At 43.7% G+C, this 27719-nt stretch overlaps 2 protein-coding genes across 19 annotated transcripts in view; both read right to left on the bottom strand.

Annotated features, from left to right (window-relative positions):
* NDST2 (N-deacetylase and N-sulfotransferase 2) overlaps window positions 1-13919 on the bottom strand; it is a 136858-nt gene extending 122939 nt beyond the window's left edge. For 5 of the 6 annotated variants that reach the window (XM_071811818.1, XM_071811822.1, XM_071811819.1 and 2 more), the window contains exon 1: window positions 13771-13919. The gene's annotated coding sequence lies outside the window, so the exon portion shown is untranslated. Of the gene's footprint in view, window positions 1-11619; window positions 11639-13770 lie in introns of those variants that run through there. The other variant, XM_065843305.2, reaches the window with a different exon arrangement.
* A 6103-nt stretch (window positions 13920-20022) lies between these two features.
* CAMK2G (calcium/calmodulin dependent protein kinase II gamma) overlaps window positions 20023-27719 on the bottom strand; it is a 120057-nt gene continuing 112360 nt past the window's right edge. For 12 of the 13 annotated variants that reach the window (XM_065843480.2, XM_071811828.1, XM_071811827.1 and 9 more), the window contains 4 exons: window positions 27151-27226; window positions 26571-26665; window positions 25205-25450; window positions 20023-22706 (listed from right to left, as the gene is read on the bottom strand). In XM_065843480.2, coding sequence (XP_065699552.1) covers window positions 25218-25450; window positions 26571-26665; window positions 27151-27226 — 404 coding nt within the window. In that variant the 3' untranslated portion in view covers window positions 20023-22706; window positions 25205-25217. Of the gene's footprint in view, window positions 22707-22726; window positions 24215-25204; window positions 25451-26570; window positions 26666-27150; window positions 27227-27719 lie in introns of those variants that run through there. The other variant, XM_071811826.1, reaches the window with a different exon arrangement.

The raw sequence follows: 27719 nt of genomic DNA, 5'->3' as shown, positions 1-27719 counted from the left end.
CCCAGTATTTTCATGTTCCCTGTAAATCAGAAATTGTTTTATTTAAGGGGAGAGGCACATTCGGGTTTTATAGGCAACATCAAGACTGATATTTTCTATCTTACGAGTGTTTGTCCTCCCAACCTTCAGAATATCTGAATATGATGGTGTACATGCAATACCCATATATGTGTGCATCTCTCCCCCTGTCCCCAATTTCCATGTTAAAACAAAATCCTAAATGACTAATTCCACTACATAGTCATCCAACTGATATATCACATGGGCAGAGCTATAACCTGATCTGCCACTGGGGCATCTTGAGCTAACAGTAAGTTATAGCAGCTAGAGCTGGTTGTTCCCAGTGTGGAAGAAGAAAAGGAAGCAGCATTGCTTTTAAGTATTTTCTGATAGCAAGGTCTTCAGGTTCAGACACCTGGATTCCATCCAAGCACAAGAAGGTGTCACAAACCTTTGTATCTACTTTTTGATATCTGTATCTTAGCTACTTCATCTTCTTTTTTCCTCCAAAGCCTGTCTCTCCCACCTAACCTGTGAGAATCCAACCTTCTTATGTTCCTCGTGCCATGCTTGCCAGTCCTTTGCTGGTCACCTGTCAGTTCCCTAACATTTCCACTTTGGCAAGACAAGGTGACAGATGCAGTACCCTCCTGATGGAATATTTTCCATTTCATTAGCAACCAAAAGCCTACTAGCACCTCAGCACGTCCACCATTTCTGGGAACCCCATTCATTTCGCAGAATCAGGCGTCTTTTTTACCATCAGCCGTAGTCTCCATTTCTCACAACTTCCAGCGCCAACTTCCACCTCCTTTAAAGTCCAGTCTGTATGCTGGCTTGCCCCAGCTCACAGCCTCTGGGTGCTCCCATAAAGGAGCTCCCTCCTGTCCCCTCTGTACTGCAGAGCCCAGACTACAGGACAGTTTCTCAGCTTTGACCATACCCAGTAGGCAGGGACCTACAGCTCAGGAGAAACCAGGGTCAGCCTCAGGCTCACACATGCTCACTGGCACTGGGATCTCCAGAATTTCTAACCAGCTCTACAAAGTCTTAAGTATGCTTAAGCTACATTTATCCCCTTGACATTGTATCTGTCAGCTAATTCTTATGGGAACATAGAAGAGTATTCCAACTCTAACACAATATCAATAACCACAAATTATATATATTTTGTATTTACACTTCTATTTTTCTTAATACTCAAAACAACAGTAACAGTTGCTCATGATTGTTCATACTCATTTCCCTATCCCACCTATCCACATGAGCGAAAAAGACACCAGCCTCAATATACAGATCCTCCAGAGTGCAGACGAAACCCCACTATGTTGCTTAGGCAAGTTACCAATTTAGGAATTAAAGAGAACTCGTAACTCTGGAAGGCAAATTGAGGTGTGGTGGTAAAGACTAAAACTACAGTAGAAAATTATGCAATAATTTTAAGTAATAGCCCAAAAAAAGACTTCATGCTTCCACCATCTTCTGACGAAAAATTATATAGCAAAGTGCTGAAGCTGACTCAGCTCTATTTACAAATACTTAAAATACTTGTATCTCTTGCTGAAAAGTAAGCTCAAAGTTTTCCAAGGCAAAGGTAACGTGTATTATATACTGTGAAAACACACAGCGTGCTTTAGTAAATGTTTATCATTACTTACCTGCTGGAAGGAAGAAAAAAAAAAAAAAAATGAAGCAAAGTACAAAAACCTTCCAAAGAGAATCGACTTTTCTCCCTTTCCAATTTGTGTACCTGTGTTGGGAAGGTCTTTTGATTAAGCCAGCAGCCAAACAGCACATGCTGTTTAATGGTGATGAGCAGCAGGATTTGGTGTGATAAGAACAGCTCAGAAGGCTTGGAAATAGTGTTTCTTGAAAATCAATAGAATCTGTTAGAGGCGGACATCTTCACAGAACCTCAGATGTATGGGCATCATAGATCTCCCTATGCAATGAACTTTCCTGACATAAAGCTACTCTTTAGAAGAAAGTAAGTCCCATGGTGCAAAGCACAGCCTGTGCAAAGTCATACAACAACAGCTCTTATAACCAGGAATAAACTGTTTAAGAAAATGTAGCTTTTTATTGGAACTGACTTTTAGGTCTCCTTCTGACAGCTGACATATTTCTCCAAAGCAGCACAGCAGAATGTCTGATATCTGTAAACTACTTCAGATCTCATAGTAACAGAATAAAAACATTACATCCACTGTTTAAACAAGTGCAATCAGGAAACGCTCTTACAGAAATTGCCACGTCAGATTTCAGAACTGGGTGGCAACTGGTCTGTAATCCCCACTATGGGGCCTTCCAGCCCTAGCACCATCTTACAGAAAAACAGCAGCTGGCACACAAAGATCTGAAACATCAATACTGATTAAAGCTACATTCCAATTTGAAAACTTTAAAGCCATAGGAAATCTTCAGACTGCTGAGCTTTGGGGGGGTGGGGGGGAAATGCAATGCTGGCTTTCAAAACAGGTTTCTGATCTCCTGGAAAATACAGATTGGTAACGCAGTAAAGACCAATACCTCAGCAAAAATGAAGGTCCCCCTCTTGTAGGTGGTCTCAGCCTCACCACACATATCCTCATTTTCTCCCAAACCACCTGTGTGTGCAAATGGTCATGAGGAACCGGGTTTATCTCAAATTGTTAAGAGATTGACACACTTCACTGGAGGTAGATGCAGAAGAATACAGTAGAGTTAATCTTACAACTGCCTGGCTCTTGGAAGGGCCAGGGGGCTCTGATGAATGTATTTATTGCTGTAATCTTGAGCCAAATGCCTAAGGGTAACTGCTATTTCAAATCCTCTAAAGCCTGTGAAAACAGATAATCCATTGTTTAAAGATTTTAACTAAAAAAGACCAAGGTTGCAAAGCCTCAGGCAGAAAGAACAATGAAACACTAAACAGGAGAGCACTTTGCATTAGTTTGCTGCCCGCATATTGCTATGCTCTGCACACTATACAAGAACCAGCAGCAACTGGACCTTTGTGTTGAGAAAGAGCTTTTACTGAAGAGGGAAGAGAAAGGGGATTCCTCTGCCCAGTCTCATAGCTACCTGCTCCCAGATGCACTATACACCAAAGGTTTTAAGCCTTAGCAGTGATTAGTTATGCCCAATATGAGCTACATCAAATAGGTACAGAATTTTTAAAGCACTTGGCACTTGCTCTGGTAATGAGGCCCCTTGAAAAAAATGCCTCAAGTTGAATACTTAAATACTGCAGTATTCAAAAAAAATCAGTAGTCATTTATAACCTCTGCAGCTAGTACGCTGAAAGCACGACGATGCCGCACTACCCACGTAACGGCAATGCTGACCTTGTGTAGGAAGTCTGCCAAGCCAAAAAAACCACACTGTATGACTTGCGCTCCAGGAGAGAGACCCATAATCTGAGTAACCACGACAGGGGAAGAACTACTCCTCTCGCTGCTCTCATCTACTGCTTCCTAGAATTTGCCATTTCCAAAACCAATAAAAATTAACAAACATTTCAAACACTTCCTCATCCCTGTTTAAGATGCCCTCGGGTGATAGCGACTGGACAAAGAGTCTTCTGCACCAGCATTACCAACTCAAAACTGGATTCAGACCAGTACTAGTCAAAAGTCCTTTCTATTTTTTTCTCGTATTCCCCACCGATCTCTTTTCCTGCAGTCTCAGTGAGGCCAGCCTTACAGGCAGAAGAAAGGGATGGGAAGTCTCTTCACATTCACAGGATGGATTTCACTGCAGTACCCAGTCTGCTCTTGTAGCTTTAGATGAAACAAAACATTCTTTCTGTTTCTCCTTCCTTTTCTTTCCAGACAGCTGGAATCAAGCTAGATGGCAAGATTTTCCTAAAAAATATTACCTAAGGATAATTCATGGCAGGAAATCTAAATTTAAGATTTGAGTGTTAGATTATATCCTTATATCTGTGCATACAAGGTCACTTGATTTCATTTGACTGAGAGCTCCCTCATCTCATTCTGGCCACCGCAGAAGTTCTGGCATGTGTGCTCACAAGCTTTGCAACCACTTCTTCAGCTTTGTCAGCAGTTCCACAGCTACACTGGAAGACAGCTCTGGTAAAAGGTCATGACTGCAAAGGAACACGGAACTCCATGCAGCCCAGCAAAAGTCACAGATATCTCAACAGCGCAGTTGGCAGAGGTTGTATAACACAAGTGCCAAAGGGCTGCAAAGACAGGACAGAAACAGCAGAGCTCTCAAAACTCGTTTTCAAGACTGATGTCACCAGTCCCATCCTGGTAGAACAAGCATGAGATTTCTAAATCACTACCTCATGAAGATCAAGCACACTCTGCATCCCTGCCTTATGTTTTCTCCACATGAAGCCTAATGACAGGGGAAAAACAGAACCTCACAATTCCTGGTTTACAGCTGGTTCTATATGAAGAGGTGCTTGTCTTTATTATTATTTTTAAGCTTGCTCATTTTATAACACAAACTACTGAATAGGCTATAAGACCAGTTTACAGATATATCCTTCAAAAACAGTCTTGCTTCCAGTGCAGACACTCTATCAATTGCCACTGCCTTTTCTTTCAGCATTGCCTCTTGCTGATCTTCACCCTTGCACAGGATGCATTTCAGGAAGATATAATAGCAGGAAGGGGAAGGGGCCTGAGCACTCACAGATATTTCAGTCCCCAAAGACCTGTCCAGAATAGCATCATGGGTCAGACTGTCAGTGGCAGGGTGCTAGGAAAAGATGTTGAGAAAAACAGAGAAACTTTTTTTTTTTTTTTAATAAAGTATGGAAAATCCAAGAACTATCCTGTAGAAACACTACTAGTGTTCTGACATAATGCATCCTGTCTTTCTGGCAAACTGCACGGGAACACAAAGATAATGCAGCACTACTCATCAGAGAAGCTGGCAGGTCCTGGAGTAGGATGCAAAAAAGTATAGTGTAGAACCTGTGACCTCAGGTCTGGTCCACACCTTGATCAAAGCAACCGCTTTCCTCCTCCCCAAGACACATCTCTTTTAGAAATGACTACACCTATGATGTCTTCAATCTTCTCCCTCAGGTGAAATCACTGATATAACAAGTAATGCAGTGTCCAAGTAGAGGTGGAAAAGATGAGGCAGCAATGAAGGGCTCCAGCTACTGGCTCTCAGACTGGGCACAGACCTCAGCTCTTACCATGCTGCCTGTTTCCAATATCCTTTTGGAGTTTGTCACGACCACTGTTAGTAAAGTCTAACCGAGATAAATTTGACATTTAAAAATGTTGCAAGACTGATGCAGACAGAAGTACCGTAAGACTCCTCTTCAGCTTACATCATGTGACATTGTACTTTTAAGGGGATCATTTGGCATGTGTTCAGGTGGCAACACCTCTCCTTTCCCCCAAAGAGAGCTGTCCTGGCACTCACTCAACTCACCCTGTCCCCTCAAGGCACTGTGGTGTGCCAACACAAAAGCATTTGAGCCTGAATGGGTTTCTTACTGATCAACTGAAAAGTAACTTTTTTGTCTCCTGGAGAATGACAACATAGAAAAAAGAGGGTTTGTTTTGTTCTGTTTATTTTAATTTCCACATCAGTCACCCAATCCTGCTTGCTGAGTGTTGTGCCAGTCTTGGGAAGGGTCAGGATAGGACTGAATTGTTTTCCTCAGGAGTAGCACCAGCTTAAATGCAAACCAAGAGGACAATGTTCAAAGGGTATCTTCACCCTGTTTTCATTTAGCAATGCAAAAGAGCTAGGACTGACATACAAATAAGATAATTACACAGTAGTTCTACAAGGAGCAAAGGAATTAACTGTAACAACCTCAGAGCAACATTATACTCAACACCAGCTGCAATTACAACCATCCCTGAACACTAGCTTGTTCTTAACCTGCCCACATACGCAACACAAGACCAAAAGGGACTTCTGAGCTGTTCCTGCTACCACAGGTGCTGTACAATCACGTGTGGTTAGTGAGGAACTTGTATCTAATAGCAATGCTGGGAAAGGCATATTTTGTCGAGGCAAAGCAAGTCTTCCTGCAGAAAGCTCTGTGTTTATATGTTTATGTGGACTTGGGCCATGGAAACATACTCTGTTCCATGTACAGTTACAGGATACTACACTACAGACGCTAACACATAACAGCATGTTTTCATGGTAGCCTTGACTCAGGGAAGTAGACTTATTCACCTCATGCTTTGATACAAGTGGTCAGATCTGAAAAAAGAACATGACGGAAGGATATGGACGAAAGCCTGCAGACAAAACTAAATCAGGAGACAGTGACAGATCTCTGCTTGGGAGGAAGATGATTATGACTCAGCCACGAGTAAAGTACATGCAGTTTGAGCTGAAGTTATCACTGACTGAATCCAGAACATTTAATTAAAAATTAATAAAAATAATGAAATTACAAGTAACAAATTAAAATACAATATTTGTAATTGAAATGGGGGGGCAGGGGAAAGCTTGATGTTTCAGAGGTATTCTGCACAATAAATCAGACACGGAGACCAGCAATTTTTGCCAGGCTTCGATGCTCAAATGAATCTGCCTCTTCACGACTGCTGGACTGCACCAGGATCCCACTTTACCCCACTGAAAAGACAGATTTGACACTGCGATAGCTCATATCATTCTCCTGAAAGCGGATTCACACAGCTGATGAAAGATGGAGCTGCGGCGTCCTCACGCATTGCTACTCTGCTCTGATCGATGCAATGTCTACACTGCCCGCACTTTCTAATACCTCTGCAGCCCTCAATAACTGGAAGGACAAGCAGTTCACCAACAGTAAGGTGCCAATGATTTCAGTTCTGTAGCTCCACAACTGATGCCACTTCAAAGATATTTTTGCACTCCAAACAGACCCACACACAGGTAATGCCCAGAAAAGAAACACAAACAGGACACAGGTGACAACAGACAGAAGAGGATGACATTTTAAGGAGTCAGTCAAGACACCAGCCTTTTCTCCACTGAAAGTTTCTGCCTTTAACTAGATTGCACAAAGGTCCAGTCTTACTGTGTTCCTTGTTCACCTTGGGCTGTCAAATACTAAGAAGTATTCAATTTGCTGTGAAATTACATTATTCATCTGCAGCAGGGATCTAGATGCAATATGCCACTGTGCTGGGCCACTCCAAGCCTGACCTCACCATTCGTTCAAAGCTAAAACTTCCAGCAGTGCAAACACCAGACTCTGCAGGAGAGAAGCCTGACTCTTTACAGAAAAAAATAATAGGCCATTACCTGACATTCTGACATTCAGCTTGCTTCCACAGCCAACTATAATCTCAGCAGTCAAGGTTTTGACTTGAACAAAAACCTACTCGTGACCTGGTCTGACTTCTCTGGGACTGGCATGGACCACAGTAAGGATCTGGTTACCAGTCACAGGGGAACCCTGTCTGTTGAACTGCTTACCAGAGGCAAGGGCAAAGCCCATCAACAGCTGCAGAGCATGCTGTAACATTCATCATTTGCAAAAGCTTTCAACATCGTGAGTGGCACAGAATCATTGCATCAGCATTAGCTAAAAAAAACAAACCAAATCAAACAAACCAACCCCCACAGCCACCAACTGAAGTGCTCTAAAGATGGGAAAGGTAGTTCAACTCAGAAGAGACAAATTCATGTAAATCAGTTACCAGAGAAGGTATTAAAAATGCTGCACTGAAAGCAGTTCAGGATTAGGAGCAAGTTAGTGTCACTCTGGGAGGTGTTGAGCTTACCTTCTGCTCAGGTATCTGTTCTGCTGTCATTTTCTACACCTCGATTAACATCCTCAGTTTTCATTATACTCAGCAGAAAAACAAAAAAGAACTTCCAGAATATGACTGACCTCACCAAATGCAGACATCTGGTTTAGGGGGAAACTGATTGCACCCTACCATATCCTTATTACAAATTACAGTGCCTAGCTCAGATATGGACACTTTGGTTGTAGATCTTCACGTGTAGTCAGATGAGTCCAACCCTCATCATCCAAGAGATGAAGAACTGACTGTCTTAAAAGACCTTTCTGACATGAAATTTCCCACGCACTTTAAAGTACCGGTAGGGCTAGCAAGCTCACACAAAGCCATTCAGTAAGAGGCTCTTAAGACAAAAGTAGATATCTATAAAATGTTTTGGGGTTCTTCTAACCTTTCTAAAGTAAATCTCAAGTTTCCCCTTTTTTCTACATTGATCTCTACTAATTGGAGTCTACCACAGCTCAGGTCTGTCATCCCACTGCTTCTTTTGAGGCATTTATAGCAGAGTAATTGAAAAGTTAAGAGTTAAGACCTGTTGAAGAGCTCTAGAAATCCACATGCAAGCTCTGATTTTACTTCAGAAGTACTGCCAAGCAAATTAGCATTAATTAGAGATAAGCTCAAAGACCAATAAAATATTAGGCTAATAGAATCACCCGGAATCGTAAGACTAAACACGACCAAAGAAAAACAAGTAGCTCCGTCACATAATCTAATGGTCCTGACATAGGAGCCTCCCAACATGAACCACCCAGAGGAATGTCATATTCTTGGAGAGTTTCTGATACAGAAATGAAGGATTCAGGAGACTGGAGAAAAAACAGAGGAGAAAGGGCAGGTTGCTGGGGTTGTACGCTTTCAAAGAGACTGACCAGATGGTAGACCAGAACTGCAAAAAGAGATTAAGAAGGGATAAAACTGTCATTTTGCTGTCCCTCTTTCCTCCTTCCTTGTTGCATCAGCTATTCCAACCCAGCTCTCAAGTGAGCTGCTAAATACAGTGGAAAAACACACATCAATAAATAAAAGAAGCAGTTATCCCCAGTCCCAGTGAGGGCTGTGACTTGGCATGTCATTTAACACATGCAGTTTGATGTCCTACTCTCTCCCCCGCTGTGAAAATCCTTCCTCCCTGAGGAGGCCCCTGCAAGCCCTTGTCTCCTCGTGTGAGCTGCAGTGCTGGAACAGGCAGGTAGGAGAGGAGGGGACAGCCACTGCTGCTTTTTGCTTCACAGGGAATGTCCAAGACAATCTTTTCCACTAACGCAGACACTTCCAAATGGGGAAAAAAAAAAAAGCAGAATAATGCACGGCAGCACAGCGAGAAAACAGATCAGACTAGTGCAGTACAGCTGTACCTGGATCCCAACAAAACCCTGGATCACATTCCATCATTCCCATCCCACACTCAGAATTTGCACCAAAGCCCTGAAGACAGCAATTGCGGTGTGACACACACACAGAGCATGGAGACCAGCATTAGGACCTGGACAAGTCCTGCACACTGAGCAAATGACAAAGCATGTCTCTCCTTTTCACCCTCCTCTGATTCTGGAAAAAAAAAAATAAAAAAGTTGGTATCTAATCACTGTTAGTTTTACTGCTTTTTAAGTTTTATTTCATGAGAAACATTAAATTTACTTACTGGAAAGAAAGTGTGCAGTATTCTAGACTAAGTTAAGGTTTTAACATTTCAGCCTGAGAGCAGCTGCAGACACTGCTGATATTCAATGTCTGCAACCCCAGCAGGAAGAACAGCTTTGGTTACATACAGCTACAAACACACTTGGAAGAGACAGGTATTTCTGAACATCTTCTTGGTGTTGTTAGTACATAAGCAAGTTCTGTGTGAAGTTGTCCTCACTTACTTTGCACTACCCATTTTACTCAACAAATGTAAAAGCAGGCTGAGTCTATATATAGAGACAGACTGAGACCATCCCTCTCCTTGTTTGGAGAGTTTGGGCAGCTTTTAAAAACAAGCAAACACCAATTCCCACTTCTGTGAAAAGAGATTTTGTGACGTTACCCAGTGTAAGCCACAAATATTTTGAGAAGGTCTAAACTGCGTTTTATAATCTTATCAACTCCCTCGATTTCACTGCTAGATCAGTTAGCTTACTGAAAATATTAGAGCATGCAGGAACGTGAGGGAGGATATCTTCCTGGTGCAGAAGATTAATTCATCATTCATGTCTAGAGATTTCTACTGCATTTTTAATAGGGCACATATGGATTGAGTCAAGTGATCTATATAATTTCCTTTCTGGATACAGGTCTACATCGAAAAAGTCCCCAAACAGCAATTGCCAAAGGCCTGAGACCTTCAAATATCGCTATGCACAAAGAACAGTCAGGGCTCTGATGTATGTACTCCAGTAAATCTTTCAGTGGTGATTTAAGACATAACTGTGCTCCACAGCTCTGCTGGAGATTCCTGCCTCCAGACCAGGATAAGCAAAGCAGAAATTCTGCCTGTACCTTTGCTGCTGCATCACACAGCCTGGGATTTCCAGCAGCTGAAGCACAGGCACGTATTCCCTTCTGATTTTGCTGTGGTGGGAAAACTGCCAGTGTAAGGGCAGGGGGCACAGCTCAAGAAAAAGAAAAAAAAAACCCAGCCTTTGAGACTTCCAGAGCTGCTGTCTTAGCACCCAGAGAACAAGCGTGAGCTGCACCAGCAGTTGCGCCTGCAGACTGTGCTGTTACAGGCCAGAGGTGAAGTGCCTCAGTGCAGGCATAATGAAACGCAGAGCTTCACCTCTTCGCATTACATCCAATTAACCAAAGCAACTACATTCAGGCAAGTCACAGAGAATTTTACAAAGACAGCTAATGTTGCACTGGGCCTTCTAAAAATACACTCCCACCATCAGCCTTCTACCAATCCTGTGCTGTTCAAAGCCTGCCATCAGATAACAACAGCAACTTAGATGTATTTGCATTCAATCACACAGACTGGAAAGACAGCTAAAAAGGGAGAAACTGAACTCAAAGGCCCTGGCATCAGCAATGGCTACAAAAAGGCTAGAGAAGCAGGGAGAGCAAACAGGAGTGTTCACCCCAATTATTTCCAGAATCCAGGACAGATCCGGCACTCATGCAGCCTCCTCATGTGCTGCGGCTGCAGCATCTCTGCCTTACACCCGAACTCCACTGCAGCTGCCTGTTGAGCTGGAAATTTGATACACTGCAAAGGTTGCTGACAGCCAGGGGCTGTTCACTTGTCTATAAAATATCCTGTAATAAATTACATTACAGACTAGGGAAAAGGATTCGGAAGAGAGAGAATTAAAACACAACCTTATGAGAGCTAAATGAGACCAATTAAAAGAGATTTGCTACAAGTGGTGAGGGATTTTGACCTGAGCTGTAATCAGGGATGGATAGCATTCCTTTAAAAGAGGAAAATGAGCAAGAGATCATGTGTAAACAACTCTGCCAATTAAAATGAAACGGATTATCTTATCTATGCAGCTCTGCCAGAGTATCACCGCATGTTCCAGATATACCACAGAGAGATCTGAGATAGGCATTTAAACCTCTGAAACAAGGCTCAGTGATGAGGAGATATGCTGTGGTTCAGGACACACTAAAGCTTCATCTGAATTTGGGTATGTACCCCTCCCCCCCCTTTTTTAAAGAAATCATGGAATTACAAATGTTAATATAAAATTAGTCTCAGGCTTTTTTACCAGGTCATCTACGCGAATTCTGATGTAGATCAGACTGAAGGTTAGGCATCACAACAGTACACCCTGTCTTACATAAAAGCCACGCAGCAGATAGCACCATCACTGCAACTATGAGATACTGCTGAAAAACACACAGCTCACCAGCGCAAGCTCTCATGTCCTTATAAATACTTGCACGTATTATTCCATACCTTAAAACAGTGATTCTCAATTTTTCTGTATCACAATCCCATTTTGCTGTCAGATGCCCCAAAATGCCTCTCTCCTCAGGGTCAGCAAGGGCAGGACTGGCTCCACTCTCGATACCTGGTTTGAGAACCCATACCCAAGAGCAAAATAATTTGTGTGACAGTAGTGAAAAATCTGCCATCGATAGATGTACCATTACTGCTGCTCTGCGTCCTTGCTCTGCAGCTCATTTCACTGCTTTTGGAAATGACCAGTACTTCCTAGGTCAAAATCGCTTATATATATGCACGCAAAAAGAAGCAGTTCTTAAGAGGGTGGAAAAACACTGAAACAGAGAAAGAAAAGACACATTAAGACACCGTGTTTGAGAAGCAGCACCAAGGAAAACTGTATTATGGACTTAGAGAAAAGCAAAAACTAGAAGTGTAGAACGAAAAAAAGAGGAATTAAGCATGAGGAAGAGACTTTTAAAAAGAAAGCAGTAAGCACACAAGACAATAACCCTAAGAGATATGTACTTGTTCGCAGTTGCTGACAGTGGAAAAATTCTAGAACATTTCACACTGTTTGCCAGATTTGAGCACAGAGATTTTCCACCGGCTCAGATCTGGTCTAGTAGACTCAGGCTGATTTTGGAACCAGCCTAGCTCTTAATACAGAGCAATCGCTTTTGTGTGGCGCGAAGTACAAACTAAAAAGCCCTTCTAGGCTCAATCTGCCAAGAGTTGGGTCGGTAACCTCAGCGCCATGAAAACAACTGCACTGCTGTGCAGTGCAGAAACACCATCCAAACCCACGGTAAGAGGAGTGCCACGGGTGTCCCTGCACAGCAGTCCTGTGCAGCTCTGCTCAGGGACGGCTTACTGGTGCAGGTGCTGAGCCAGCTCACATGGCCAATGTGAGCACGTGTGGGCACTCAACTCAATAAACTCTTGAAGCTGATGCTGAGCGTGTAATTATTTCTCGCTCTCAGGGTGTTTTTGTACACAAGGCGTTCTACCTTACCAGTGCTAGCCTTAATTCTTCTATCATCCAAAATTTTCCAGCCCAATTATTATAGGTGATTGACTGCACATAACCTGAAAAATTCATCAGAAGTTTCTAGTTTATCTCTTTGCCACAAAGGGCAAGGTTACATTTCCTAATGAGAAATGCATGTTCAATTAACAACTCTGAATACTTCTTTGGCAAACTTGGCCACAAAGAATCCCAGTGTGCAGAAGTATAACTTGTGGTTAAATTCAGATACATGACATTTGCCCACTTCTAATTCAGGCAACACAGAGTTTATTCGGGCAACACAGAGTTTATTCAGTCTTGCAAAAGCAAACAGGGGTGTCTCGTGCTTCATTTATCGCTTTATCACTGCAAATACGTTTTAATGGCTAAAGAATGAGAAATACTATGGAAACCATTCCCCACGTTCCACCAGCTTTTCCTATGTAATGTTTTCCTTGTGTCTTCATGCTAGCACAACTGTACTCGCTGTTGGCGTCCACCAAACACAGCCCCTAAAGAGCAGCGCATGCAGCACAGTCCAGTTGCTGTATGAGGGGATCGAGCATCCTTTGCCCCGCTGCGTGCGGACTTGTTCAGCGGCCTTCAACACCGCACCAAACGATCCGGTCGCTCGCAACATGATGCGGTGCACCGAACAAAGCCAGAACGAGGCCGGGAGCACAGCTCCCGTACCGGACTGTGCGCCCCGCCGGCAGCCCGGTCGAAGGAGCTCCGAGGGGCGGGAGCCACGGCAGCTGCGATGGGGACTGAACTGCTGCTCCGGGCCGCGGCTCGGGGCTCGGCGCCCGCCAAGAGCATCTGGGCAGGGCTGTGAGACCTCCGGCCGCCGTTGGCGGGAGCCGGGGTCCCTTGGCGGCGCGGCCGCGCCCGGCCGCACAGGTGGCGGCGGGGCGGGCGCGGGGCTCGGGCTGCGCCTCAGGGGCGGGGGCAGCGCCCTCCCCGCCGCCCGCCCCAGCTCGGCCCCCGCCGCTCTCGTCCCGCGGCCGCTCCTCACGAAACCCCCCCGCGCCCGAGGCCGCCCTCCCCCAGCCGGCACACAACTTCCCCGGCCCCGCCAGCGCCGCTCGCCTTCCCCCGCCGACGCGCGGGCCGGGCCGCCACCGCCACCCCGCTGCCCTCCTCTTCCACCTCACCTGCCACAGCGAGGCCCCGCCGGGCGGGCTGGCGTGGGCAGCGCACGGCTCCCGGAGGGCGGGCGTCCCCCGGCGCCGCGGCGAGCTCTCAGGCCGGCCGCGGCCCGCCGGCTCCCGGCCGCTGGGCGTCCCTCCGGCCGCTGGGGGAGCCGCCGCCGCGCCGGCCGGCCGCCATCTTCCCCGCGAGGGAGGGGCGCGAGGCCCCGCCCTCCGGCCGCCTCGCGCCGCGCCCCGCTGCGCCGGGCGCGGGAACAGCGCGGGGGAGAGGCCGGGAGGGGCCGGAGCGGAGCGGCAGCGCCGGTACCGAAACACGCTGCGGCGGGTTTACCTCTCGCCCCCCCGCCTGCAAGCGCGGCCGCTCGCTGCGGTTTTGCGGGGGACGGTGACACCGCCGCAGCACTGGATGACAGGGCACGGGTGCAGCTGCGGTCCCGGCGTCGCGGAAGGCGTGGGATGCCCATGAAAGCAGTAGGTAGGGACTGACACTGCCGTGACATCCCCGGGGGCAGCAGCCTCCCGAGAAAAACAAACACACACACGGTGCAATTTCCGACGTAGAAAGACAGAAAATTGTAGCAGGAAGCCAGAACGGGATGTGGAGCCACATCACAGAAACATTTTTTTCTCAGCAGAGGATGGAGCACAGCAGGTTAGGAGTGCTGTGACCATGGTCTGGTTTTTGAATGGGCTCTGCAGAAAGCACACACCGTGCTACAACAGAGCGAAACAGAGACAGCAGCAGGAGCAGGACCTGTAAGTCAAAAGCGGCAGAACTGGCTGGTGGCAGAAGAGGAGCAAGCAAAGGGAAAAAAGCAGGTGCCTCATCCTGGCAAAGTGCTGCTGCTTGTCCCTCAGTCTGAGAATCGCCAGAGGCCCAGTGGATCGTTCCCAGGAAATCTCAAACAACAAAAGATATAAATTTGCTGTATAGGGGCCTGTTCCTCTATTGAAAAGTTGAAAAAGCTTGAAGGTAACTGTTTTCAGACACATTTATACAGGGCTTTTCATCTTCAGCTAATCAGCTTGCACCTGAAGCACTGACCATGCTTCTGCAAGCCTGTTAAGCCTGAGTTAGCAGGTGAATCAAATAACCAAAGTAAAGCAGACAAAGCTGTGAGCAACCACATCTTAATGTGGTTCAAAAGTCTGTTCTGCCTCTGGCCAACAGCACCCCCACCTCAGCAGAGAGTGATGAGGCAGCTGCTCCCACCACCTGCACTGAGGCTGTGGTCCCATAACACAGCTCTGTGTGCTGCCAAAATACCCAGCAGCACATACTTCAACACGTGACTGCATTTCTGTGGAATTAACCCAAACAAGTGCCACAGTGCTTACATCAGATTAAACACCATCCCACTGCCTGCAGCCACCCTGAAGCTAGCATGGCAGCAGCAGGTGAGACCAGATCTACCACAGGCCTTGCACTTTCCAAAACAGCTGAGCAAATCTGAGCCAATGGAGGGAATTTGTGGCAGTTCAGCACTGTGTCATGTGCTAGGAGGATTTATGAGCCAGTACTACACCCTGTGAAACTGGATTTACTGTTTCAAACCACAGTTTGATATTCTGATATAAAAAGTTTTTTGGTAGTTCCTCGCTCTTCCCCAGTCCAACCAATCTCAGTTGCAATGAGGGAGGGCAATCATTGACAGGAGCATATGTTGTACACCATAATACACTATACAGGTGCAACAATATTGGCTTAAAATCCCACTTAAATCTGCAGTGGAAGAAACCACCCTAAAATATGCCCCATCTCTCCAAACCCTTCCTGCTTTCTCAAACCACCAGAGTAGGATTCACCTGCCTTCCTTCTCATTTTACCACATCACTACTCTCAGTCCCTCTGTCATCTTTGTCTTTCTAGCTGCCTCCTATGTAGTTTCCTTTATTCACTTGCAAGACACCTTTAAATCCATCTTGCACCTTCACTCTGTTCCCCACACCAGCCCCCTCACACTCCAAACCACTCCAAGTGCCTGGCTTTATTACTCCCTTTCCATCTTCCAGGCTCTGTGCCCATCTCACTTAGCACATGCCATCCCTGCTAACACTGCATTTCTCTGAAGGAACTTCTTCTCCTTCTTAAGGTTACATAAGTCAACAAACAATCCTTCCCTGGATATTCAGTAAAAAACTAAGTTACAATTAATATTTCTATTTGCTCTCTTCTACTGAAGTTTTCGTGGATCAGGAAACCTGTTACTTTCAAAAGGGAAGGTTGACGTATAGCACTGTATAAAAGATTAAATGTGTTACTGTTTATGTAGAAGCTCCATTAAGTATTTCTAATAGGTATGGAACATATTTACTGTTATTGTAACAGATCAGAAAGTGTTCAAACTTGCTGACTTATAATATTTAAAATAATTTCAGCATTAATATTATTTTGGAATAAACAAGGCTGAAATCTTTTTACAATTCTTAAAAACATTTAAGACAACCTATCTCAAAGTTTGGACCTCTTTCATACAAGAAAAATATGATAAATCCAAAGCAATGACATGCAACAGTCTTATTAGGAAGCCATGACTGCCATTGCTCCTGATTATTGTTTGAGATATCCTAACTGCTTTCAGGAACTGACATAAAACTCTGTATTTCTTCCTCCATCTCATACAGCCAAGAAGGCATGGGATGCAGAATCTATGGTTGTTGCCAGTGGAGTCACTGATCTCAAACAGGCCTTGTTTTTTAGCAGGGCCTGTTACAATAAAACATGGCGTAATGTTTTTAAACCAAAGGAAGTGGAGATTCAGGCTAGACCTAAGGAAGAAATTTTTTACAATGAGGGTGGTGAAACACTGGCACAGGTTTCCCAGAGAAGTCATGGATGCCCCATCCCTGGAAACATTCAAGGCCAGGCTGGACCAGGCTCTGAGCAACCTGATGTGGTCGAAGATGTCCCTGGTTATTCCAGGGGGAGTGGACTAGATGAGCTTCAAAGGTCCCTTCCAACCCAAACTATTCTACAATTCTATTAGTAGAACATATGCTTCTTGTGTAAGTGCTTTTTTCCAATTTATTTTTAACTTTTAAACATGTAGTGAGAAACAATTGCTTTCTGGAACAGGAACCACCATGCAGGAGTAGCACTGCTGTAATTACTGATATAACCTCTGTGATGTTCCAATGTGACCAAGGCCTCTGAAGCACAGCCTTGATGCCACTCATGCCTGCTGTCCTCTGTTGGTATCAACACTACACTTTTCCACAGAAACATGGAGAAATAAATTATCATGAGACAGTATTTCATTCCAACAAGAACTGGCCAAATTCCAACTCTGCCAATATGCAGTCATATGATGCATTAACAAAAAGGCTTTTGTCAATAATTTTCATCCGGCCCATCCATTCAAGGATAATTACGAGTAGAACTATGTAAATTGTCACAGATTAGGCACAACCACCTTTCCCTTTACCCCCATCCACCTGAGCTTTAGAGGACCTCACTGCTGCATAAGGAACTTCCAGACTCAGATTTTACAGAGTTAATTATTTACATCCTTATACTGTGGCCAGGTTGTCTTAAAAAACATTAGCATATGCATTTTTGTTTTGTAATACTTGTTAAGCATAGAAGAAATTGCTTGCTTGAAATTCTTCATAATACTACACACCAACTGGTAACTTGCTATTTCTTACTGGCAGGCAGAACATTGCTGCAGGTGAGGAGTTTTCGGGCACTAAGGCTCTCGAGGGAAAACTTCATAACTCTCCACTCAGTCCACATTAAGTGCCCCCAAGGACCACCTTACCCAACTCTAAAATATATGTATACCAAACCCAAATAAACAAGCGTTCCAGGCGCATTAGTCTGTAGTCCCAAACTTTTCAAATTCTCAGGAAAACAAAAAAAGCCATCTCTGATATGTAGCAGCAATACCACTGAGCTGCTCTGCATCGCTGTTCATCAGTTTTTTCTAGCAGTTTCTACAGAGGTCAGTTTCATTATCTGCATGGAAGAATGCGAAACTGAAGCACAGAGCACCCGAGTGGCTTGTTCGCAGTCACCCTGCAAAACCACAACAAAACCAGAAACAGATCACAGAACTCCTGACTGCCAGTCAAATACTCTATCCATTTGTGTACATTATCAGTTACACATAAAAGGTTAGAGTTTTTGTAATAAAATAGAAAGGATATTGAGACTCAAGGTCTAGTTCTGCTTAGGCTTCTTCCCACACCTCATACATATTATAGCATAAAAACATCCTGCCAGACTTCGTGCCGCTAGCCCAGCAAGCGAGAGCAGACCAATCCTGGTTTAAAGGGCAATCTGATTTGGACGCCAATAAAAGCTACCATCAATCATAGGTCTCCCACAGAGTAATCAACCTAAGTGTACAAGCCTGCATGTGCATATATTAGGAGAGAGGGAGGGACCTTAGAAAACCACAGTCAGACACTTCTCTTGGTTAGGAAGATGGCAAAATGCCATCCATTTAACCAGATACGGCATACTGGAAAATAAGTTTCTAGGAATATCACTTCTTGATAGCTCAATACTGGAGCTATCACATTGCAGATAAGTACCACTCCCAATCCCTGCTGTCAGCTAAAATACAGCAAAACATAAGACAGGAACCCTTCCTGGAGCAGATTCTATCCTGTTTTTCAGTGCCCCTGCCCAAGACTGACTAATAGAGCACTTGCAAGTAGCAAAGACATACAGTACAGCTTACATGGAACACCATAACCTTTTAAAAATTGTATTTAAATCACACACACAAGAACCATTTGAAAGGCCCTATATATATGCTACATAAATATTCTTGACATAAACATTAGTCTGACTATTGTGCTTTCAGTAAGTGTTTAAATTACTCTTGTCCTCGTTAAAAGAGCTACTAAGAACACAGGAAATCATAACTAACTTTATAGGTATCTTCCTAGTGCATATCAGATCATACTGCAACGTTTCTTCAAAGATCATTATGATAAGGGTAACTGCTTCAGGAGAGACCTTACCTGATGAGTGGTGCTGCTTTGGATGTCAGAAATGATAGCAGAACCTCTCTTTGCTACTGTAATAGCAGGAGCTATCTCTCCTGGCCATGAACAGCTTGTCTTCAGCCCCAGTGAAGTGGGCTGTAGAAGTCTTACCTTCTCCCTTTAAACACTAAGGACAATTTTCCTCCTGTTTCATCAGGCAGCAAAAGCAATCATCTCTTTAAACAGCAGCAACTGACACCTATTTACTAGGTAATTGCTGCAGTTAAAGGGGATTAAGCACACTGAACTCTTTCGGCGATAAGGCAAAGCCACCCATCTGCAGTGCTTTCCAGATGCACCTGAGAGGAGCTGGGAGAGAGGGAGGGGACGGCAGCCGAGCCTGCCAAACTGGGGGCACGAATGCTGGCTAGGCTCAGCTGCAGCCAGCCCCAGAACAAGAGGCGTATCCTCAGTGCAATTACAGTAGTGACTCGGCTGCCCTGAGGCCAGCGGCAGCCCCGGGCACACGGAGCAGAGCCGCAACCCCTGCCCCAGCACAACCCCTGTCCCGGCATAGCAGCCGGGCTGGGGGAGGCAGGAACAGCCCAGGCCGGCCCAGCACGGAGCACACCTGCCCCAAGAGAGCAGCCTGACCAGTACAAGGTGGGAAATAAAAGAAAAACACCCAAGCAGCGAAGACCTGAGTGGAACAAAGCCTACCCAAGGGAACGTAAATTAAATGCTTATAAATAACGAGGCATTATAGAAACAAAACAAGTTAATTTCTAACTTCTGTTAGGAAATCACTCTTACGCAGCTAGAGCAGGCAAATTTGTACAGGTGAGTGGTTTGATCTGCGCCTCCACAGGAGCATCCCACCTAGGACATGAAATACGCCAGCTCACAAACCTAAGAGCTGCCACCCAACTTGAGTTCAGCACATTTACATCAGGCAAACCTAATGGCAAGGCAGCTTCTCTCACAAAGAGTCTGAAAGATCAGTGAGGAAAACAAAGACCAAGCAAGGAATCAACAGCACAGGCTTGCCAAGGGTGAGGATATCAGGAACAGAAACATTTCCCTATTATCCCATAGTCTGTCTGGGAAATGCCATAAAGTTCATTTGAACAGGTTCTGTTGTCCCTTTGTTTTTATTTATGCTGATCTTTTTTTCATTTGTCCTTTTTAAAATGACATTTTAAAAATCACATGATTTACTGATATTAAAAAAAAGCTGTGCAGATTGATTCTTCTTATCCCAGAAGTGCAAATTCCACATTGTCCCATGGTTTAAGAGAAAAACGTGACACTAAAAACTTTGCACTGTTTAAATGTTATTTATTAAATATCTTCAGTTCAAGGTTTCATTGTAACAAAGCTATGAAGGTTCTACCAACATTCAGACCAAACAAACAAACACTAGCTAACTTTAATTATTTCTATATCATGCAAAAATTCTGCATCAACTGCCTTCCATTTCCTGTTTAAAATGTGATATTTATAATATATATTATATAGATGCTTATATTAGCCCCATAAGAGAACATTAAGAATGCTAAAGGTGTACAGCTGTGTTTGATAATGGCCATACCAAGCTAAGGTTCTCATTAACTTAAAAGGAAACAAAACAAACAAAAAACCTAAGAGTTTGTCTCCAAGACTGTGCAAAACCAAAAAATCCAACAGTTCTGTTCTTTTTAGATTTTTCTCTGAAAGATGCAGATACTTAATACAGAGGGTTTTCTTTTTAATTATTAATAATCATCAGGTAAAGAGACAAGGAAGATCAGACCTAAAGAAGGCATGCATAATGTTTTGTATTTATCTTTTTTTAAATGACATAATTGTAATCTCCTGTTTGCTCTCCATTTGTGGCTTTAAAAAAATCTGAATAAAATATCAAGGCTTTTCACTTTTCTGCTTCACTCACTGGCTTAGTGCTGTCTTATAAATGTTTCAAAATAATAAAACCTAGTTTGCCTCCCGCGGGTTCAATCCTCATAGTCCTCCCTAGGGTGGCGGAGGGAGGAAGAAAAGAATATTTGCTCAGACAAACCTGGGAAGCGTGGATGGTCTTTTCCTTCATCAGGGGTTGGCTGATGTAACCCTGGCGTGGGGTAGCACCTCTCTAACAAAGGGAGCAGAAAGCTATCTGTTGCAAAGTGACAACTCCACTTTGTGCAACAGCTTTTATTTTCTGCGTTCTGTTAAATAAGGATTAAAATTCCAAATTGGCTTTCTTCTCTTCCATCGTCTGTAAAAAGGTTGCCTCATACTTAGGAGGCTGTCAGTGCAATCACTTTAACTCCCTCAAAAGATCCAAAATAAAACGATCAGGGGTAGGCAGAAATTCAGGTAAAAGCCCTTCCCCTCTACTGCAAGTGATGCCTTCCCTTGGTCAAGACAAATCCTATCTGTCCACCAGAAAGGCCGTTTTCTTCTTGGAGCTAGGGTCCCTCCTTGGTAAGGTCAACAGAACACATTCCCCAGCCCATGAATAAAGGAAATGGACTCCTTTTGCAGCAAACAAAAGATGAATTGGACCAAAGGACAAACATCCGATCCCATGTACTAATTCCCTTTCCCCTCTGCTTCATGAGGTATCCTCTAACACTCAGAGACAACACAGGGAGGTGGCCTGGAGTCCTTCGGTTACAGTTGCTGATGTTCTGATCTGATAGTTTTCGGTGTTACAACATCACTGTAAAAAATAGAAAAATTACCCAAATAAACACTAGGAAACATGACACTTACAAACATCAGATGGGTTAGTGGTGGGGAGAAGCACCTGGCTAGGGCTGATGGCTCCCACGGCTATTTAACTCGGAGACCAAACAAATCAAGCAGGAGGCCAGGTAACCCCTTTAATTCTATGGGTGCATATATTTCAGTATAAAAAACACACGCTATTTATGCCTCATATAGGAGTGTATGTGCAAGTCTTCATGAAGAACATAACACTAAGTTTTTTGCCTGCTTCCTAAGGAACACGTGTTCTGCAGCACTGTGGATCCCAACTATGCTACTAGAAAGGAAAAAAAATAGAAAATCTCATACATGTACCCTCATTCTTTAAAATCTCTGCTCTTAATGCAATGCTTTTCTTGTTTTGTTAAATTAAATAAACTGCCTTCAAACCTCCATGTTTGGCCAAGTAGTGGCTGTTTCTAAAATCAGTATCTCTGAAGAGCAAGCTTCTATTTAAGTTATATTCACTTAAACCCATTTTTTTAATCCCTACTTCCACCTTTAGTTTTAAATCAACATCCCGGTTTGGTTTTTTTTCTTTAAAAGAAAAAAAAAAAGTCTGTTTTGGGATCCAGCAGCCAAGCAACCAGCTTTCCATAGCGTTCTTGCTGTGCAGAGATCGAAGAAGAAACTCAGGCTGAAGTCAGTCTGTTGGGCAACAGGAAGAGAAGCGCCTCCTCTCTCTTGAACCCCAGTCTTCACCCTGGCTCCTCTGGGGTCTCCTCGCCACCTCTCACTGACTCAAGTTGCAGCACAGCCTGAATGCGATGTTAACTTCCACCATGGCTCTGCGGAGCACAGTTCAGTCATCCGCTGCTTAAGCCGCCTCCTTTTTTTGCTCTCTCTCTCTTTCGCTCTCCTTCACTTTTGCTTTCCCCCTCACTTCATTTCTGAAAGATGTTCCAGCTGCTGCCATTTTCTTAGCCCTGGGGGAGGGGGCACGTTGGATAATCTGTCATTTATCTGGTTTTTATTGTTTTATACAAACAACATGTCCTTTTTTTTTTTTTTTAGATTTAAAAACACCTTCGTACAGCAGAAACAGACACGATGGATCCATGGAAAACAACAGAAAGGCAGCGCCCGGAGCATCAGATGCATGCAGGGTTTCGTGCATTTGGCTGCTGCCTGTTTGTAATTTGTATTTATTTTTTTTTAATGTCAAAACAGACATGACCGTTGCTGTCACTCAGGCACTCCAGAGCCGCTTGCTAAGAAGATATTGCCCTCCAGCTGAGTATCTCCACAAGTTGCTGCAGTCAGGAAGAGGTAGTGTCCACCCAGAAAGGAGAGGGGAGAATGGGATGCAAGATGGAAAGAAATAAAGCCAAACATTAGTTGGACATAATTAATAAAACATGTTTTCTACAGGCTAATTATTTGGTGCAGGCAGAAATCCTTCCTAACACAACACAGACTGGGGCTCGTGAGGAGAGCCACAAAGACAAGAGTCACTCGCTTTCCCTTCCAAGCGGCTGCATGTGCCAATGAAAATGAACTACTTGCTAAAATGAATTACTTGCTTGATTGGGGCAGACCTGGGCCCACTACCTAATAGTGACATGTCCCAGAAGTTGAAGAAGTTTCCCAAGGAGTGATCAAAGGCTCTGGTCCTAAGGAGCAGTTTCGGCCTCACTTCCATTGGCTACTTCTTTTTTTTATTTTTAAAGTCTTCAGTAATTTTGTCTCTAAATGTTCTTAATATTTAAACAAATGCATGAGCTCTTTTGCAGTTTTGCAAAGTTGTAGCCCTAGTGACTGCTTTGAGCAAAGGCTCTTCGTGGCTACTCTAGTTGTGTCAAATTACCAGTTTTATTTTGATTAGTTTTAAGTTTGGGTTTTTTTCATTTTTGTTTAACATTGTCCTGCCATGAAAGTGTAGCCAAAATCTTCTTTCTACCATTTCTTAGTTTGCAAACCTTTGTCACAAACTCACTCACTAGTCATCTTCTTTCTCGTTTCAGGAGTCCTCTTATTAACCTCATTATGGCTGTAGTTTCCTTTTAAGATGACTTACCCAGAACTGAACTCTGCCTTCCAGGTAAGAAAAACACACTCATTTCTATTTAAACATTCTTATTCATCTCATTCCTTCTTCATCCTTACCCTTCTCTGCATATGGGCCAGTGCTGTTCCAAAATGGTTCAGTGTGTTCAGATGCGGGCTGCCCACACTGACCCACTCATAATTGCACGTGGTTACACCTCCTTCAGAACCCAGAAACACGCACAAATATTTCAACTTCAATTTAGTTTATGGGGTTTTTAAATGTTGTTTTAACCAACATTCTGTGGTTTGGAAATGGCTTCTGCTCTATAGTTTTCAGAAACCCTCTAGCACATACTTTTGGAGGAGCTGCAACATTTCAGCAGCCAAGTGAAGGGAACATACCTCTTCTGTAGCAGCTAAGACTCTCCATTCCTAAGCTTCCTCAGAACTGCACTGAGCCAAAAACAATCTTTAATAATTTCTTCTGCATATTTTTTGGACTAAATCCAGGACAGAAGTCTGCCTCAACATCTCTGTGATGAAAACTGATGCAAGTAAGTTATTTTTTGTTTCCTTGCAAAGGCTTTAGCCTTCTCACTGCCTTACTCCTTGGAAATCCAGCTGATTGTCCAGCTCTCTGGAAAGCTTCCCTGCTTCTGGTGCCCCCAACTGGCTTTTGCTTTTCAAATTCCATCTGTGACCTCTGCAGTTTGCTTGCGATAGTTCACATTCCTTTCCATTGCCTTCAGTAGGGTTGAATTCCTCACAAATCCTAAGAATATAAAGTGCGCTTGGCTTAGTCCCAAGTAGTACACAAGACAAGCACTCAAGTAGTAACTATGCTTGGGTGGTTCATCCTCAAATGACCACATGAAAAAAAGCTTGTCTCACAGGTGTAGATGGGTTTTGTGTTTGCTCTTAAATACAACGTCTTTAGTAAAAAGGTTCTAAGATTAAGAAACTTAGATCTTGAAAATTAATGTAACATATACTTTAGCACAAAACAAAAGGAGGCAGAATGACTTTGTAGACCCAGCTAAAAGAAATCAGTAAGGCAATAAACCAGAGCCCCTAAATGCTGGAGAAGTAAACGGATCTGCTGTCCTTCAGGAGCAATCAACAATTGTTTCTTCGTGTCAAATTTTATAACCTCAGTTTCCTCCAATGCTGAATTGTGGCAAGCTGAATTGGGGGATGTTTTAAGTCCTTCGATACTATTTGTTTAGATATTTTTTTTAACCTCTTTTCTCAACATTGTACGCTAAATAGCTTCTGCTAATCAGAAAATTTATATGAATAAATCTTTATCCTTATGGCATAGAAATTGTTCTTTATAGACTTTACAATATCCTCTTGAGATTATGATGTTCTCATCAAAAAAGCTCTAAGAAATCACCAGCATGTAAAAGTAGATCCCTGACAGCTGGGAAACAGCAAACCTGTGCCCAGCATGAGATCCTCTTCCTCTCTGCTCTGGATTAGTGCTCTGCCTGAGCACAGAGCCCTGCACCTGGGAGGAAGCGCTGCTGCCACAGGGCAATTGTGCTCAGGAACAACCGTCTGCTATGTGACGCCAGTTTGTCAGGAGTGGCAGATAATCCTACTGAGTCCAGAGCACAGAGCTTAGAGAAAGGAACACCAATGCAGCAGCAGAAGTTTTTAGCCTACACACAAATGAAATGGTTCTCTCACAGCCAGCTGAACAGTCTCGAAAGCTGAATTCCTGCATACAGCAGCCTTAGCTGTATGATATACTCCATACCCGTATTTGATCCTCACTGGAGAGGTGCTGCAGGAGCTCCAGAGCAGTGGTAGTGGACATTCAGCCACTTGCCGTCTCGGCGGTGCCAGACGCGGGTCTCTTCAGACTGCGTGGTGCGGGGACGGCCTTGGCCGTCAATGTACTGTGTCAAGCGGATGTATGCGATGCAGGCAGCATCTTCACCAATGACATGGACGTGCGGGTTCAGGATGGTGGTGTGTATTGGCTTGCTGTTCTTCGACAGTACTGGCAGAACATACAAAACCATCAGCTCCATTTTACTACTAAGAAAGAACAGACCCCCACATCCTCCAACCTCTTTTGCATTCTACTCACCTTCCACTGGATTCTGGGATACAATAAAAATTGCTCCTGCAATTTTCCAGGCAAAATCCAAGTAATTCTTTCCCCTATCACCTGTTCTTCTCCTAAGGAACTGCACACTTATTATTGCCTAGAATCCCCTGGACCCTTTGCTCCCACTTCTTCTGTAAAGCATACTCAGCACTTTTTCAACATCAGTGCTGCTGTTTCTTCAGTTATAGGAAAATATCTTGTAATTACAGAATATTGTTGCAAAGGAGTCAATAATCAGGAGATCTTTAAGCTAGGCCTGCATTAAATGTGAACAAGCCTCAGAGAAGTGTAAAAATCACTCCAGAACAGGCTTTTGAGAGAAACAAAGTCTCTGCATACTTAGACTATTAGGAATAGCCTATACCAAGGACCTTGACCTAACACCCAAAATAAACAAATTGAACAGATCAGGACTTGAATTTTAATTATCTTATCCTATGGAGACATCCAGGAAGGAAGGTAAATCCACTAGTATAAACGATAACATTTCTGCCAACTCTTTTTCCTGCCCCAGGCTGACAAGGTGACCCTTGCATCCATGTAATGGGTTCATTAGTTTTTAAGAGATTCGAAACCATCCAGGGAAAACTCAAAGTGAAGGCACAACTGATTTGTGCATGACTATCCTTATGTCTGACCATTCAGTATGTCTGCCCCAAACATACATGTCATTTCCATCAAAATATGCTCATTTTTTCCATTTCTATATCAGTAGGAAATCCAGTGCCTCAAACTTTTAAAGCTCCTGCAGTCCACCCTTACAAAATATTTGCACCAGGCGAACTGTATGCATACAGTAAAGGGATCTGGGGTTAAAATTGAAATTGTTGCTGAAAACAGCTTTTGAGAGAAAGGATGCTGGCTTTTATGAATGCATCATAACCCCCACACAATCAAGTTCTTGCTGATTCTGATAGCCAGTAAAAACAAGGACAATTTTCCCCTCAGATTGTGATATAAAGGAATATTAGAGAGAAAGCTGTTGGTGTTACCAAATCTACCCACTCACAGTTCTCAAAATAAAACTTATGGAAATCCATTCCTTCAACAAGGTTCCCCAGTGCTTCAGGTTCAAATGAAGTCAAGCCGGGATCACAGATTTTTCTGCAAAGAAAAGCACCACAGGTTTACAGTCTACATTTGAGCCCACAGGCTATTTATACAATGAAGCACTGATATAGCATTTGACTCACACCCTGTGTCCACCTATTTCCCTATTCCAAGGAGTAAGTTCCTGGAGGACTCAGTCCTACTGCAACAACATAGAGTTGATGCTAGTTGGCATTTCACATAAAAGAAGACTCTAGATTTTGGCTTTTCTTTTATTCTCTTTCTGCCCATCCCTGCCCTCTCCTCTACTTTTCTTACAAAGCTGGAACATTTTCCTTTTGTCGCTCCTGTTGCTGTTTGATACATGACTTCTACTTGATGTTCATTTAGAGAGCTCTAACATATCCTTACTCCTAATTGATGCGGGCTAAAAAACATAACACTCTTACCATCCCTGACTGCATGACACCTCCTCATACCCAGGAGCCAGAACATCACACAAACTGACAAGCAACCCATCAGAAGACATCCGTACTTACGTATAAGCCTCAAAGTCTCCATTGTTGATGGCTTCTATCAGCTGCTCTGTTATCTTAATGATCTCTTGCTTACGCACTGCGAACAAGAAGAAAGAGCAATTTAACTGTGCATAAGACTTTAATGGGAATATGGGGCTAAATTGGTGCTTCCTACAAGCAATTTGTGGAGCACCGTTAGTCTAGATCTCATAGGATGCTGCTCCCTGCATTCTGGAGATATGCAGTAATGACAACCATCCACATGAGAGTAAGGGGGCAATGGTATGAAAGGGGAATGGTGATCCCATAATGCAGGGAGAAAAGAATAAAGATGTCATATACAATTTTTTTCTTTGAGTAAGGTCTAAGGCACCAGAGATGCCTCCTGAGTGACAGTCTGAGGTGCTTCTGGGGAGTTTGACCAATGAATGTCAGTGAACCTGCTGAAGTGAAGCACTTGTCTGGCAGCTTAAGATGTGGAAATCCTTCACCACAGTAGTTATATACAAATGGCCACCACACAAATCGAGCTAATTTGAAAAAGTCTCCCAACAACTTGCCTATCACCATCACCAAAACCTCAGCTATTA

This window comes from Patagioenas fasciata, chromosome 8 (genome assembly GCF_037038585.1).
Source record: "Patagioenas fasciata isolate bPatFas1 chromosome 8, bPatFas1.hap1, whole genome shotgun sequence".
NCBI lineage: Eukaryota > Metazoa > Chordata > Aves > Columbiformes > Columbidae > Patagioenas > Patagioenas fasciata.
Note: the sequence above shows the minus strand (reverse complement) of the source record. Positions and strands in the feature narration are given on the sequence as shown.